General features: G+C 42.9%; 2 protein-coding genes across 3 annotated transcripts in view; both read left to right on the forward strand.

Moving 5' to 3' along the window:
- Nucleotides 1-132: 132 nt before the first annotated feature.
- On the forward strand, nucleotides 133-6,042 carry LOC134419604 (acyl-coenzyme A thioesterase 1-like). The gene is made up of 3 exons (XM_063159080.1): nucleotides 133-748; nucleotides 2,057-2,259; nucleotides 3,300-6,042. The coding sequence occupies exons 1-3, from the start codon at nucleotides 292-294 to the stop codon at nucleotides 3,900-3,902; spliced, it is 1,263 nt and encodes a 420-aa protein (XP_063015150.1). The 5' UTR covers nucleotides 133-291; the 3' UTR covers nucleotides 3,903-6,042.
- LOC134419603 (cytosolic phospholipase A2 beta-like) overlaps nucleotides 5,042-14,967 on the forward strand; it is a 53,173-nt gene continuing 43,247 nt past the window's right edge. Inside the window, exons 1-3 of one of the 2 annotated variants that reach the window (XM_063159079.1) lie at nucleotides 5,042-5,181; nucleotides 9,542-9,652; nucleotides 12,804-12,967. The gene's annotated coding sequence lies outside the window, so the exon portion shown is untranslated. Of the gene's footprint in view, nucleotides 5,182-6,964; nucleotides 8,902-9,541; nucleotides 9,653-12,803; nucleotides 12,968-14,967 lie in introns of those variants that run through there. The other variant, XM_063159078.1, reaches the window with a different exon arrangement.

Here is a 14,967-nt window from a genome sequence, read left to right on the forward strand (position 1 = left end):
AGCACTCGCCAAGAACAAGCGACAGCTTGTGCCCGTGGCAGTGGCCGGTGTCACCGCGCCCCCCGAGCCGGAGAGTCTGGCGGGAGGCGGGCTCTGAACTACGGCTCCCAGCAGCCCGTGCCGGCCGAGTGGAGGAGGAAGCGCTCACGATGATTCCTCCTGGACTTTGAGCCGAGATTTTAATCCCGAGAAGGGACAGGTTGCTGAGGCTCGTGTCTCACGCAGTTCAGGCGGTCGGTGCCTCGCCCTAGGCAGGGTGTGATTCTGTGATTCTCCGTCCGGCCAGCCGGGATGGCGGCGCGTCTGTCCGTCCTGCCTTCCCTCCGGTGCCTGTTCGATGAGCCCGTGCAGATCCGTGTGGCCGGACTGCAGCCGCAGCAGGCGGTCACCCTCCGGGCCAGCCTGCTGGACGAGAGCGGGGAGCTTTTCCAATCCCACGCTCTCTACAGGGCTGGGAGCAGCGGGGAGCTGGACCTCAGCCGCTCCCCAGCGCTGGGGGGCAGCTATTTGGGAGTGGAGCCCATGGGGCTGCTCTGGGCTCTGCAGTCCAAAACGCCCTATAAGCGGCTGGCAAAGAGGAACGTCCTGACCCCGTTCTGTGTGGACTTGGAAGTGTATGAGGGCCACGGGGAGGACACGAGCCGCTTGCTGGGAAAATGCACCAATGAACGATGGTTTTTAGGAGAGGGAGTGAAGAGGATTCCGGTCAGAGAAGGTCGTCTCAGAGCAACCCTCTTCCTCCCTCCTGGTGAGTTTAATTCCATTCTGTTTTTGCAGGTATGTCTGACACCAGGTATTCTGCCCCGTGGTCCCTGAATGCACTCAGCAACCCAGAGCAAAGCCTCAGCTAACACTTCCCTCAGCCTGTGCCTGGCGCAGGCACCTGGATCATCACAGCAGAGCAAACAGGCGGGGCAGGGGTATGGTGGTGCAGAGGGGACAGCAGTGGTAACACAAGGCGTCCCCTGGTTGTTCTAGTTGAGTGTCTTGACCTCTCTTGCAGTGAGAGCTTTGTCAAGCGGTGTGTTTATTTCTTAGCTTTTCTGTTTAGCTGCCAGGACGAAGAGGCCCCGGTCCTTGGCAGAGCTGTGATGCGCGACAGCTCTGGCCATGGGGTGAAGAATGGCAAGGCATGGTGGGAGCACTGGACTCAGGCTGCAGCCAGCCTAGGCTGAAGAATCATGCCCTCAGCAGCTCCTACAGGTCTTCCTGCAGGTTCTGGATCTGTCTCTCTTTAGCTAAGGAAAAGCCAAAGAAAGAAGTCTCTTCCTGACTGGGCAGCTGGACTGCATGGGTTACTTAGGGAGATGGGAGACAAATGGGAAAAGCAAGGTCTTTAATTAAACGGATGCCATATTTTACAACTCTGTACACAGACAGTGCTGAGAATGAATCCTGTGCAAAGCTGCTTTAAGCCTGAAGTGTTTCTGCTCCTTGAATGGCCCTTAAACATGGCTGTCTTGCTCTGTAATTGACAAACAGTCCCTTACAGCTGCAGCAACACCACATCTTGTAAGGGAAATCTGACTGTGAGAATGGGCAGACAGCATCAGGAAACGAAGGTCCTATTGCTGCAGGAGAGGTGAGGAGCTCAGGAGCAGTTACTCAGGTCTTACTGAAGCCTGAATTGGCACAGGTCAGTTCTGGCATTTGTGAATATTTCATAACCTGAGTATTTCATAATTCAAGTATTCCCTTCATGGCATGCCTGCCAGCATAGTGCCTAAGAAGAGCCACTCCTGCAGTAATACTGTTTCTTCATTGATCCTCAATGGCCTGAGGACTTGTAGGCCAATGCCAGCTGAAATTCAGAATGAGAGAAGGATGTCCAACATGTGAACTTCCTATAATGAGTTCCTAAGAGAGAAAGAAATGTGCAAATTCATGTCCTTACAGTCATTTTGTTTGTTCCTGAGAACGATACTCACCATGGAAAGCTTCAGAGGATGATTTTCTTCTGATATCTGCTGTTCTGATGTGTGCTGAGGAGGCACCACAAAAGGACACCCAGAGGAACTTTTCTTTTGGTTATGCATACCCCCTCCTTTCATTGCAGGACCTGGCCCATTCCCTGGACTTATTGATTTGTATGGATCTGGAGGAGGTCTTATTGAATACAGAGCAAGTCTCCTGGCTAGCAGAGGCTTTGTGACTCTGGCCCTTGCTTACATGTCCTTTGAAGACATCCCTGCTATGCCAAAGACCCTTGAACTGAGCTATTTTGAGGAGGCTGTGAACTTTTTGCGTAAGCAGCAGCAGGTAAGAGACAAATTATGGTGCTCTTCCTGAAACTATTTTCCAGTTTGCTAATTGGTTCCTAAACTAGAACTATTAAATTGCTTAAGCAGGAAACATTAATTTTGTACTAGTTTTGCATATCTTAAGATTTTAGAAGGGAAAAAGAATCCATTGGCTTTTTTACTGTTTCTGAGATATTACAGGCTTTTGATCCCGAGTTTTGCAGGACAGTAATAAAACACTCTAACAACAGAATCCTTCACAGTTGTAGCACTGGAGGTGTGACATATGTTAAGAGGCTGAGGCTGTATTTGAACAAGTGTGTGGGACGAGACAAGAAAGACATTTTATGGCAATGTATCATCATACTTAGCCTAAAAGTGACCAAGAGAAATCAAGTAGCATTTAATTTTTTAATGCAATGCTACTTAATGTGTATTTGTTTTGCAAAATTATTTACTTTCTATTACATGGACACCAGCATTGTAGGCTGTGTGAGAGCAGAATTCAGCCTTGCTTCTTTGTCTTGTTCCTCAGAGAGTTCTGAAACATCTAGAATTCAGTGTGAAGGGCCTTCACTAGAAATAAGTTGATTAAAACAGCTTTTGGGCTCACTTAGCCTCAGGTGTAATGAACATTATGTCTTCCAAGACAACACAGAAAATAACAGGTCAGCCGTAGGAGAGAAGAAACTGCAATGAAGAAATTCAATGCAAGAAAATCCAGGAAAAAGTGTCTTGGAGAGAGGAGCAGTAAAAGACACTGTACTGAGAGCAGGCTGAGCTGAGATGTGGAGGGAGCAAGGACACTTTGTCTGTGCAGGTCACCAGGAGGCAAGTGTGTTACAGGAGGAGGAATGTTGAGGAGCTGTGGAATTCAAAGTCGCTCTTTTGGAGGCTCAGCAGAGGGATAGATAAAGGAATAATATAACCTGAACAGAGAGAGGGAAGGGGTAAAATGTGAGTGGTCATAGTTGGATGAGTGAGAAAGAACTGGAGAGGTTATGTCAGCTCAGGAAATAAAGAGTACTTAATATTACTGTTTTCATAATTCTGTTTCAGGTGAAAGATACTGGCATTGGTGTTTTGGGCTTGTCTAAAGGAGGTGATCTAGCCCTTTCCATGGCCACATTTCTACCTGGCATCAAGGCAGCTGTCAGCATATCTGGAAGTTGTTTTAATTCCTTCATTCCCCTGGAGGGGGATGGCTTCACTATTCCTGTCCACCCATATGACTTGGGGAGGGTGAAGATCAGTGACGAGTCTGGAATAGTAGATTTTTCAGATGTCTTAGACGATCACATGGACCCAGCAACTTGGGATTGTCGCATTCCTGTGGAGAGGTCCTTGGCCAAGTTCCTCTTCCTGTGTGGACTGGATGACCTGAACTGGAAAAGTGACCTCTACTGCCAGGATGCTGTTCAGCGCCTTCAGCAGCACGGCCGGGAAGTGGAGTTTTACTCCTATGCTGGAGCAGGGCACCTCCTGGAGCCACCATACTTGCCTCTGTGCAAAGTTTCAATCCACAGGGTGCTTGGGATGTTGGTGCATTGGGGAGGGCAGTGGAGAGAGCATGCCAAAGCCCAAGAAGATGCATGGCGCAGGATACAGGCCTTTTTCTGGCAGCATTTGATGGACTCAGACATACCTAAGAGCAAGCTGTAGTGGAAACTGTCATAGATTCTGGCCAGGGATGGTATTTCAGCACTCACTGGATCTTGGAAACTCACGAAAAGTTTGCTGGACTCCCTTCCTCTAAACCCCTCTGTTGCATAGTTGTTTGTTTTCATTCCCCAAATAATTTCCCATTTTTCAGTTGAATTTCAGTTGACTTCTGACCCCAGCTTCACAGTAGATTGGCACCATCTGTGCTGTAGTCTAAAAACAACCCAGCATCCCATCATCTAAATCACATTTGTGCTGAGCTATCTTTGCCCTCAATCTGCCACCATCTCCTTTCATAAGAGGAAATACTCTCACAAGAGGAGCTATCCACTGAATGATTTAGTCTTGCACCTTTAACTAACATAGATAAAACAGCAATTTTGTTGGACAACGCTGTAGTGCACTCATCCTTCCTCCTAGTATATTGTTTTCTCCCATTTCATAGTAAAAAGGTTGCAGTAGTTCTGATCTCAGCTAAGGGAAGAGGCACTCTTCTGGCTTAATCTGAAGTGCAATGATAACATTATATTTTCTGGTACTACAAAACCCAGAAGTGAATCTTACCCAGGTTACCCTGGGTATATCTCCTGCTGACTCCATGTAAGTTCCATATTAGGGTAAAGTTTTTGCTGCACCACTCAGTGAGTGCAATGTGCAGTATATCTGTGTGTGCACAGTTTGCTTGAGATCATCTGAACAAAGCCTTCAACCATCTGTGCACCTGCCAATACATTAAGGAACAATTCTGGTGTGGCCACAAGCTGTTCCTTCACTCAGTTGAGGAGGTCATGAGCAGAAGTCCTCACCTCCTGTTGGGAAGACAAGTGGTGGAGTCTGTGGTTTTGCACAGTGTCCAACGTGGGGGTGATACAGATGTGCCAAGTACTTGCTCTCGTATGGTGAAAGTTAGTTTGTCTCCATTTTGGAGGGGAACAGTAAAGCCACTGCTGCTGAGTTCCCAGGAGCCCAGTGAGGTGGGCTGCCTCAGTTGTCCTGCACTTTAGCAGACAGCTGTGGGCTCAGCGATAGCTGAGAAATGCCACTCTTCAAGAGAGGACTGACCTCACCTGGGAAGAACGGGCATTTTCTTACCCTTTAGCAGTGTCCAAACCTGCCAAGGCGGGGCTGTAATCCACCTTGTGCATTTGTGGGATAGTGGCCAACAGCAGCTACATATCAAATGGCATCAGTGGAGCAGATTGTCCCTCCTGGAGCAGTCAAGACTCACACCCTGGCAGCAGAAGCAAGCAGGAGCTGAAAGTCTCTGCATTGCACTGAGGTAGAGAAATCTTGTCTTTGACAGTGTAGTCCCTGGTTTCCAGTTCCTGCTGAGACAAAAGCCCTGTAGGAGCCTGGATCCTGCTGAGGGAGGAATCATGCCCTTAGTTTTCTTGCTTCAGGGAGGCAATGGTCACTCAAAATGAGCACATTGGACCTCAGAGAGGTGGGGACTCTCTCATACAATATATTCAACACAGACTGTCCCTTCAGGTACTTCTTTTTTTTCTGAGCCCCCTGTTCCTCAGACTGGTAGATGGGTACCACCTACCTGAAGGTGTGAGTAGTTAGTTTGGGGACTTCTCTCTCCTGCTCAGCCGTACTGGTCATCCATCAAGTTTTATGCTCTTGCCTCTTACTTGATTTCTGTTTGTCCCTTGTGTGCCTGTGTCCTGCATGGACTGTGGTTGTTACAGGTGTTTAGTGACTGAGTGGGGCCTGGCAGCAGAGTAACATATAACAGCAAGGAAAGTCAAACACATTCAAGCAGTTCCATCTGAGTAAGGCACATTTTCTTTTCCCTAATTTTTCTGTTTTATTGAAGCATTCAGAAAACCCTGGGCTGCTGATCCACATTTTCCTCAGACTCAGGGCTCTAGGCTGCGAGTTTCTCTGTGGTATAAGTAATTTAGTTCTCTTATTTTTACTGAATACAGAGGGGTTTATACAAAACAGTGTGTTGGTTTCTAGCCTGTGGGATAACTCACATTTATTTTACTCCCTTCTGAGGGGAAGCGAAGCTTTCCCAGCCTTCAATGAGCAGTTTACACATCTATACTTTGATTTACAAAATTGTGACCTGAGAAAATACATTATCTATAGGAAACTACCATTACAAATAAAAATGCTCTCCATCAGTAAATCAACAGTGTGCTCAGTGATGCTTTCATCCAGTTTTTATGTTGTTACATTTGGCAGTCATGTTCATGGAAAAGAGTGTTCAAAATAGAGGATGAAGGGAGCTGACTGGTGACTCCATTGATGACAACAGCCCATAGGACTTCTTTCTTTTGTTGCTTTGGAATGACAGCTTTGCTACCCACTTAAGAGCCCTTTATCACTTGGATGACATCTGACAAGAAAGTCTGGAAAAGCTGATGTAGCTGAGCAGCTCTGTGCCACGTACAGGAAAATATTCAAGGCGACTCAGTTGCACTGAGAATACTTTTAAAATTAAACTCAAAATTGAAACTTATCTTCAGGAAATAGAAACTGGAAACTGATGTCAGACTAATACAAAATAACTGGAAATGGCTTAAATCAGTAACACACTTCTGCCTGTTCTTAAGAATGTTCTTCAGCACTTTGCTGAAGATTTCTACTACTTAATGTTTCTTCTGCTGAAGAGATTGTTTAGACCAGTAGGGCTAAGATCATAGGTTTTTTTCAAGACAATATTCTACTAATTGCAGGCTGTTGAGTCAGAGTGCTTCATATTGTCTCTCTAGGCCTGCTGAATGCAGACAACAATATTCAAGAACAATGTGAAAGTTATTATTTAATTAAAGATAATAGACCCTTAGCTGCAAGAGGTCCTCTGCCAAGCAAAACTGATAAATCTAATAGAAGTTGGATGGGAAACTCTGTTCTTGTAATCTGCTTAATTGAAAAGTGCTTCAGATAAAACAGAGTATCAAAGGACTAGCTTGAAGGATCTTGTCTTTATTCTTAGTCACCCACTGTTTAGCTCTGCACTTCATTTCTATTTTGAGAATAAGAAAAGCTTGTGACAAGCCTCTTAAGAACTGAGAATATCCCCACATGTAAGCTGGTATGAACAAGTTTACTATAAGAGAACAGTATGTCTTGCAATACTTTTTTAGGGTAGGATGATTTCCCTAGCTGTCATGGAATCAGGCAACAATGGAGAGTGCTGATTTGCCCAATACATTCTTAAGATTTTCCATCTTTGCATTGAAGATTGACCCTGAAGCATTTTGATACACATACAGTATAATTTGAAGGAAACTGCAGAATGAAAGTAGACAAAAGGCCTTTATTAGCAAAAAGTGAACCACAGGTGCTGAGGAGGTGAAACATCTTTGAGAAACTGGCTGTCTCTGCAGAAGTAGTGGGTATTTGAGGCTTCAATGGAATTTTAATAAGGATTATGCTGAGCAAAGGGATTTCAATGCAAATGTGCTTCTCTAAGCCTTGAGCTTCTTCAGGTGAAGCAGTGTCTCTGGATGGCTTCTGCAAGTGAGGTGGTTTCATGGCCACAGAACAGGAATGAAGTGAAAGATGAGAATATATGTTGTGTGGTGTAATTTAGGAATCACTTTTCCCCATTTCTGGTTTATATTCCCTGAGTGTATTTGAAAGTCTATAGATTTAGTTTTTTTTTTAATTGAAAGCTTAGTTCTGTAATACATTACTAGATCATTTGTTATTAAGCTGAAGGATAAGACCAGTGTTTAATGACAAAATACAAATAGTAATTTTTTTCTATATTTTGCTAAAAAATATATAATTCTACCATTTCATTTAAAAAACCCTACTATGCTGCACTTTTTAGTGTTATGTACATATTATTCGGAAATGGAGTCTGGAATGGAATCTGATCCAAATGTAGTATTAAGCACAAAGAAAGTGGTGCTTTGTTTAAGTCTGGGGAGAAGAAAGATTAATATTTCCAATGAACTAGTGCTCCTTGCAGCATTTACTGTGAAATATCCCTGCTATTTTTCATTGTTGAGGACAAAAATTAGAAATTCTGAGTCTTAAAAAATTGTCTGTGCAAAATTTGGGTAAAACCTAAAAATGTCTGTACCTGACTCTGGATAATACTTAGAGAAAAATTAGTAAATGAGATACATTCTATTTATTTAGGATTATATCTTTTCAATTACCTAAGCTGCTGAACTTCAATATTTTGTGTTTAGACGGGGGATTTATGTTTACATTAAAATCACTTCAGTAAAAGGTGTGGTTTTACAATTTTTTAACTCCTAAAAGAGTATTTAAATACTCTTGCTGCACAGAGGGACGGTCATGCTTTTTTTCTGGTTAGCGATCTAAGAGGTAATCCTGTGGAAAACAAAACAGAACAAAAAGAAGATTAAAATGTTCTGCTGGATCAAAGAAGGAAACAGCAGGAACATGTATGGGGTTATCAGGAGAAGCAGGGGTGAGCCATACTGCGCCAAGATAAGTAAGAAACTAGTACAGTTATTAGTTATGTCTGTAGCAACTAGTCCAGCTGATTGCAAATCATGAATCCATTTCTGTATCCAGTGAAGTGAGTGCTTGTTGGCTCATTGTGTGCTGCCCCTGTTTGCAGTGGATCTGGTCCTGAAGGAGCGAGGGATTTGACAGTAGAGAGAAAATTGTGAAATATGGATGTCAGATAAGAGATAAGCTGGATAGATAGTTCAAAGGAAATGTCCTGGATAGGAACAGAGCATGTGTATATCTCTGCTTTCATCTAGAAGAGGAAGGTCTAATGCCCTGCTATCATTTTAATATGCTATGAATTCAGCAAGGTAGTTTTGAATCAAGAATCCTGTGCTATCTACACAAGTCTATCCCTGGACAGTGTCCCTCTGACATCCTCAAACATCCAGCACTAACTCAAACCAGATTATTTTTGGCTGCACAGTGCTCTGACTCCAGCCATTCTCCCATCTCTGGGTTATTTCAGATCAGAAATATGTCATCTTGACACAGGAAAACTACTTTGATACCTAATGACATCACTACTGTTGTAGTGGAAGAACAGGAGGTCAGTGGTCTGTACTTTTTTGGTGGAAATATCATCAAATCACTAAACAGCTCAGCACTTTCTGCTTCCATGGCAGTCTGTATACCACTCCCTGTAAAGCTGAGACCTCCTAGGCTCCATTTAGATCAGCACTGTGCTGGGGCACTTGTGCTCTTTGAAGCTTTCTGGGGAATCTTGTTCTTTCTGTGTCTGCCTTCCCTCACCTGAGGATACAATGTCTGCTTCCTTTTTCCCCCTCTATCTTTAACAGTTTCCCTTCTGTCCCACTGACCATGAACCAGGCCATACCACTTCCAGAGCACCCAAAATCAGAATTGTAACCTAGCTAGACAAATCAAAAATTAACCAAAATAGAGGTATGAATTGTACATAAATTATGCATACAAAGAAAAGAAAGATAGTGTGCATTCAGGGAATATCAATTGTTAAATTTCTCCCCCTCATCAAGGGAAGTATGTGAGTGTGTGGGCATATATAAATGTTGGTTGAAAGGAAGTGAGGAATGGGGAGAGAAAAGCAAAGGAAAACCAATAGATTATGGGTCACTTTCAAGTAGAGATATTATATGATTTAAAAATTCTGTTTTGTAATAACTTGGGATTTTTCTTTTTTTTTCTTTTTTTTTTCTTTTTTTCCATAGAATGTAGGTTCTCCAGCAGAAATCTCCTTCTGGCAGAAGACAGACATGTACAAGTGAAAGTACCATGGCTCATGTCCACAAACCAGATGTTTTCACTGTGCAGTGCCAGAGGTGAGTGTACAGTGAACCCTGCCTGCTCCAGGATTCCAGGGCTCTGCACAGTGCCCATTACTCAGCCACAGGGTTAATCCTAACACAGGACACAGGATCTACTTACAAACAAGTCACTGAAACCTGTGTTTTGTTTGCTTTCTCAACTGAGGGGTTTTGCAATCAGTCATTATTAGTACACTTACTGTCATTGAGAACGAATGCTGTTATGGAGAGGTAATAAATGCTTTCCATTGCTGTAGCTCTAGTGACAAGTTATAGAAGTTTTCTCAAGCTCCCTCACTTTGAGGTCAATGTAGAAACCGAGGAACAAATTTTATTTATTTTATCTCTGGTTGATTCCATTCAGATTTTCCAGTCACTCATCAGACTTGCAAATAATGTAGTTTTTTGTTCTCTAATGGCTAGAGAGTTCTGAGATAAGAAATAGGTTTTCTCCCACCGGGGAGAAGATTAGTATTTAGTTGAGTAACTCTGTTTTATCCTCCTAAGGACTAGTGTTAAAAGTCTCCTTGAAATAACCATTCACCTAAGAGCTGGGGTTCTCCATGGGATTTAGAAGGCTGAAGCTCATGCCTTGGCGTTGCCTGAGAAGATTCTTCCATTTCCCAGATTTGTGTTCTGGTCAGCAGGTTGTTGTTTATTAGTACATTAGTGCTTATGGTGGGTTCAGGGAAAAGGCTTAAATTTTATTCCTCATTAGACCAATAGGTTTTGAAATATTTTTGTTTTTGTCATGAGATGAGAGCTTTATTTTACCAAGAGTAACCTTTCACATAATATAAAGCAAAGTTAGTAATTTGGTAATTAATTTCCTTAGGATATATGGCTTAATCTGTGCCTTGTCTGTGTCTCCCTTGATTCAATCTGGAACACTGTGCCCAAAAGAGGAGGGAGGAAGAGCAGATATAAACACAACCTTTCTCTCTTTTTTTTCCAGTTGTCTCTGGCTACTAAGGTGTGCTTTGTATAGCCTAAAAAATACTGTCCACTAGCAGAAGAACAGCTTGGGAAAAGCCAAACCCATTCATCTCCTTACATGGCCTGAGAAAATACTGGTGCCTAATAGTTGCCACCCAGTGAGAGTTCAGTCATACTCAGGCCAGAGCTGTCTTCTCTCTGCTTCATTTACTGCTTGTTCCATTTGCTTTCTGGTATTTTTATAATTTCTGTCTGCCTTATTAGCCTTATAACAGACACCTCACAGAGGATCATGATGGGCTGAGGCAGGTAATACCACTCTGCCTTTCAAAATCACACATTTAAGAAAGATAGCTTTGACTTTTTAAGTAATTTGCTCCCGGTACTTGGCATGTGCAGGTTCTCCCTTCAGCTGGGTTGAGAGGAGAGTAGAAGTTTTTAAGACTGTTATTCTTCTTCATTCCTCTCAGTTCTCCACATAAGGCTATTTGGCTTTCCCGTGCTTTCGCTTTGCTTTTTGTCTCCCTGCAGAGGAACATAATTTTGCATTATCAATGAACATCAGTCCAGATCTCAAAGGAATGCAATTTCCTGTGCTCTGGGGGAATCCAGAGGTTAGTCTCGTAAATCCTGTGTATACTCTGCAGCTCCTAAGCCAGGTTTGACAACAGGGTCATTTCATGTAACACTCGCGTAGTAAAACACATTGCTTTTGTGGCCTCTGAGCAGGCTGTTCAGGGTAAATCTGTGTACATATGGTTGTTACTTGAGCAGTGCCTGTGCGTGTCTCAGCTGCTTTCCTGCTACTCTGTCTGTGGAACGGTGCAGAATTCTCCTCATGAGGTGGTGTTCCTGGAGGACAGAGCCTCCTGCTACACCCAAAAAACAGAGTGATTTTTCTGAGGGTCACCACATGTACAGATCCCAGAGTCCAGGAGATTCTCGGCAGAATGTTACTTGGTGTGTGAAATACAGCTCTTCTGGGAGCAGAGGAGTGTTTGTGGATGGTAAGGGTGGTTTCTCTGCTGCGGTCCCCAATTCTCCAGTGTGAGATTCCACGTGGAGACAGTCAGGAATACTTTTATCTTTGCAAGATTTCTCTTGAAGGATTTTAGGCTTTCATTGAAGAGGTGTGAAAACTGAAACCATATTTAAAGATGTTTTCAATATGGTGGTAGCAGCACCCTCAGCCAGTACCATAGAAACAGCAGGTGCAGCAGGTACCTACTTTCAGGCAATAGCCACAGACCAAACCAAAATTCTCTTCTGCAGTTGCCCCCAGACTACCAGAGGTCTGAGCTTCTGCAGTTTATCACTTCCTGATCCTTTGTTTTATTCTCCATCTATTTTAGTTTGTTTTCCTCCATTAGGTTTCCTGAATTCTGCTTTTCTTTCTTTCCTCTTGTCTCTCTTTAGAAGAATTCCAGCCTTATGTTGAGTTCTTATTCTCAACAAACTTTGCAAAATGAATTCTGTATCTCTTGTAATACAGGGGATCAGATTGTTGTGATGAGGTTTGTTGAAAGGAAATTTATTAATGATCAGGTTTTTGTCTGATTAGTAACCTTTCAAACTACAACATACTTAGCACTGATATGGACTTTGCTCCTCTGTTAATCTATTTGGACTGCTGCTGCAACCTGAATCCATTCTGGGAGCAGACTGTATCAGAAAAGGAAGAGCCTGATATATTACTGCAAGAGAGAGGAGATTATATATTAGAAGGATTTAAAGATTGTATTTGCTTCAGGGCAGAAGGGCTTGCTCAATGCTTCTGGTAGCTCTTAAGACCTCATTGTGAAATGAGGAAGAAATGGCAGACGCAGCACAAACTCTTGTTGCAGAGGTGGATTCTATCTAAAAATAAAATAAAGTATCTTGTATGTCTGGAATTGGGCTTTAAGAATATGGAGATGCAAATGCTGATATGACAAGGATTTCCATAGGGAAATATTACCTCTTTCATTAATATGTGGCTGTACATTTCTGTATATGGATTAAGTTTGCAAGAGAAAAAGGATATATCCTTGCCAGGTATGGATTTCCGATGTATCCTTGACTTACTTCCATAGTACTAAAAACATCAGCAATCCCTGAACATGGCCTGGATTTGTAAAGGTTTTCTGACAGTGGAATACCTTCTGCTGGTCTTCTACCCCTGTCAGAGGAAAGGAATGGTCTCTTCAGCAATATCTGTCTGCTCTAAAGACTTCTTGTTTTACCTCACTAGGTGGAGTCCTGAACACTGTCACTAGGACTTTTGACCATGAGATTATATGAGAAAATATGGTACATATCCTGAAGGACCTCAGATTATTATCAGTGGGATTTTACACATCTATGAGTAATAGATTGATGCCAAAGTGATCAACATGTTACAGAAATGGATGCTAGGTGAGTATAGAGGTTCATTTTTCCTCTTTCCATATTCTAGAATCATGGTTTACTGTATGGGTAAACATAACCTTCAGTGGCTGTTTGGGAGCTCTTGTTCTGCTATGCCATATCCTGAAGAGAATACAGTATGTCCTGGAAACTCTGATCAGAAACTGAGTGCAGGATGCTTTGGTTTCCTTTGGCAAGCAAGGATTTGAAAGGACATATGATTTGGGTGTGCAATGATGATTGAGGCTTTGGTAGAGAGGAAGGATTGATGCTTTGTCTCCAGGTAGAGGTGTTGAGGGAACCTTTTAGCTGTACATGCTGTCTGGGGGCTCTCCCAAACAATCTATCTGAGCTCAGAGCAGCTGCCTTGCTGGCTCAGAGCCCTCAAACCTGCTTGTTCCTGGTATGTGCCTGCTCCTGCCTTGCCATGCATTTCGTATTGCCAGCAGCTCAAGACTTGATTCTGTGTCTTCAGCTGAAAAGTGCTGTGGGAGTACACACTGATGGAGGCACATGTGGCTGGGGTATAAGGAAAGAACAACTCAAGACTTGATTCTGTGTCTTCAGCTGAAAAGTGCTGTGGGAGTACACACTGATGGAGGCACATGTGGTTGGGGTATAAGGAAAGAACGAGGCCTCACTGGGAGAGGGGATCCCAGCTTGCTTTTCAATGTGATTGCAGTAACACTGACCTTTTTACAGGTATTTCAAAATGCTGGGTAAGCAGTCATTGCACAGCTGAAGCCTGTATTGCTCAGGGAACAGCATATCCATTTGACATACAGCTATTTTATTTAATGTGAGCAGATGGAACAACCCTATTTAGATTCAGAATACAGCGACAACCTTTTCAAGCAAGAAAAATGTTACCATAAATATACAAACTTTACACTTGAGATGATGGAGAGGAAAGTTTTATCCTCAATATACAAAACTATGTAATAATTTATAATAATGCTTCCCAGCTGTAAAGAATATGTCTTTTTAATTTTTTTTCAGTGTATATTGCAATTTTCTACTGCTGGCTAAATGTGTGTTTTGCTTTCCAGCACATATGATTCTCTTGGCAGCAGGGGGATATTCTTTAGCTTTTATTACAAACCCCTAGTCCTTTAAACTGTGGGCTTCAGCCCCTCTGCAGGATTGCCTCCACCCTGGCCTGTCCATGGACAGCAATTCCTTTAGCAACCATGTTGACACTGAAGGGCGCAGTCCAGGGGAGACAGATAAGAAAGCTAAGCAGAGACAATGTGGGTCTGAATATAAAAGAAGGCTTGGCTGCTCAAAGCATCATTACTGCACTTCTGTACCAGGGAGATCATGTACTCTATCCTCCCAGTCTAGGGGAAAAAGTGTCACCTGTGGCTAAGTAAAATTTGCAAGTCACAAGATGGCAGCATCATCTCACCAGTGAGGGTGACAAAATTTGAAGGGTCAGGTCAGTGATCTTCCTCAGCTCAAATTCCTGTTTTGAATAGTCAGAAAGTCCTGTATCTAATTAGCTGGTGCTTCCTAGGCTCTAACTGCTATGTATAGAGGTGAAACTATTATATATGTAGGTGAAAATCCTTTTAGATCACCTTTCAAATTAACCTATTTCATTTACATTCAGATGCACTGTGATAGTGTTGATATAAATTGCTCACCAGGAGTCCAGTATGGAATAGAAAAAATGACACCAGCATGTTATGTAACTCATCAGCAAAAAAGACATGGATGGCACACTGACTTTGCAAAGCCTGTGCAACTGGGAGTCATACTGTTGTATTTTCACTTCCTCTCTGCCCTTGAGAGCAAGGTGCTCTGAACGCTGTCTGAAAATACACATTTCTTGATGACCATTAGTACTACTGAGTGAATATATTCCCTGTGAAGAGCTAATTAATATATTTTTCTCCTTCTGTTTAAGTGGTATTCTGTATTCAGTTTTCATCTGCCTATTTGCCTGCCCATGTGTGTGTCTGTCTTTCAAAGAGATCTGCCCATTCTTACCATTTGTTGTGAATTGA

Source organism: Melospiza melodia, chromosome 6 (genome assembly GCF_035770615.1).
Source record: "Melospiza melodia melodia isolate bMelMel2 chromosome 6, bMelMel2.pri, whole genome shotgun sequence".
NCBI lineage: Eukaryota > Metazoa > Chordata > Aves > Passeriformes > Passerellidae > Melospiza > Melospiza melodia.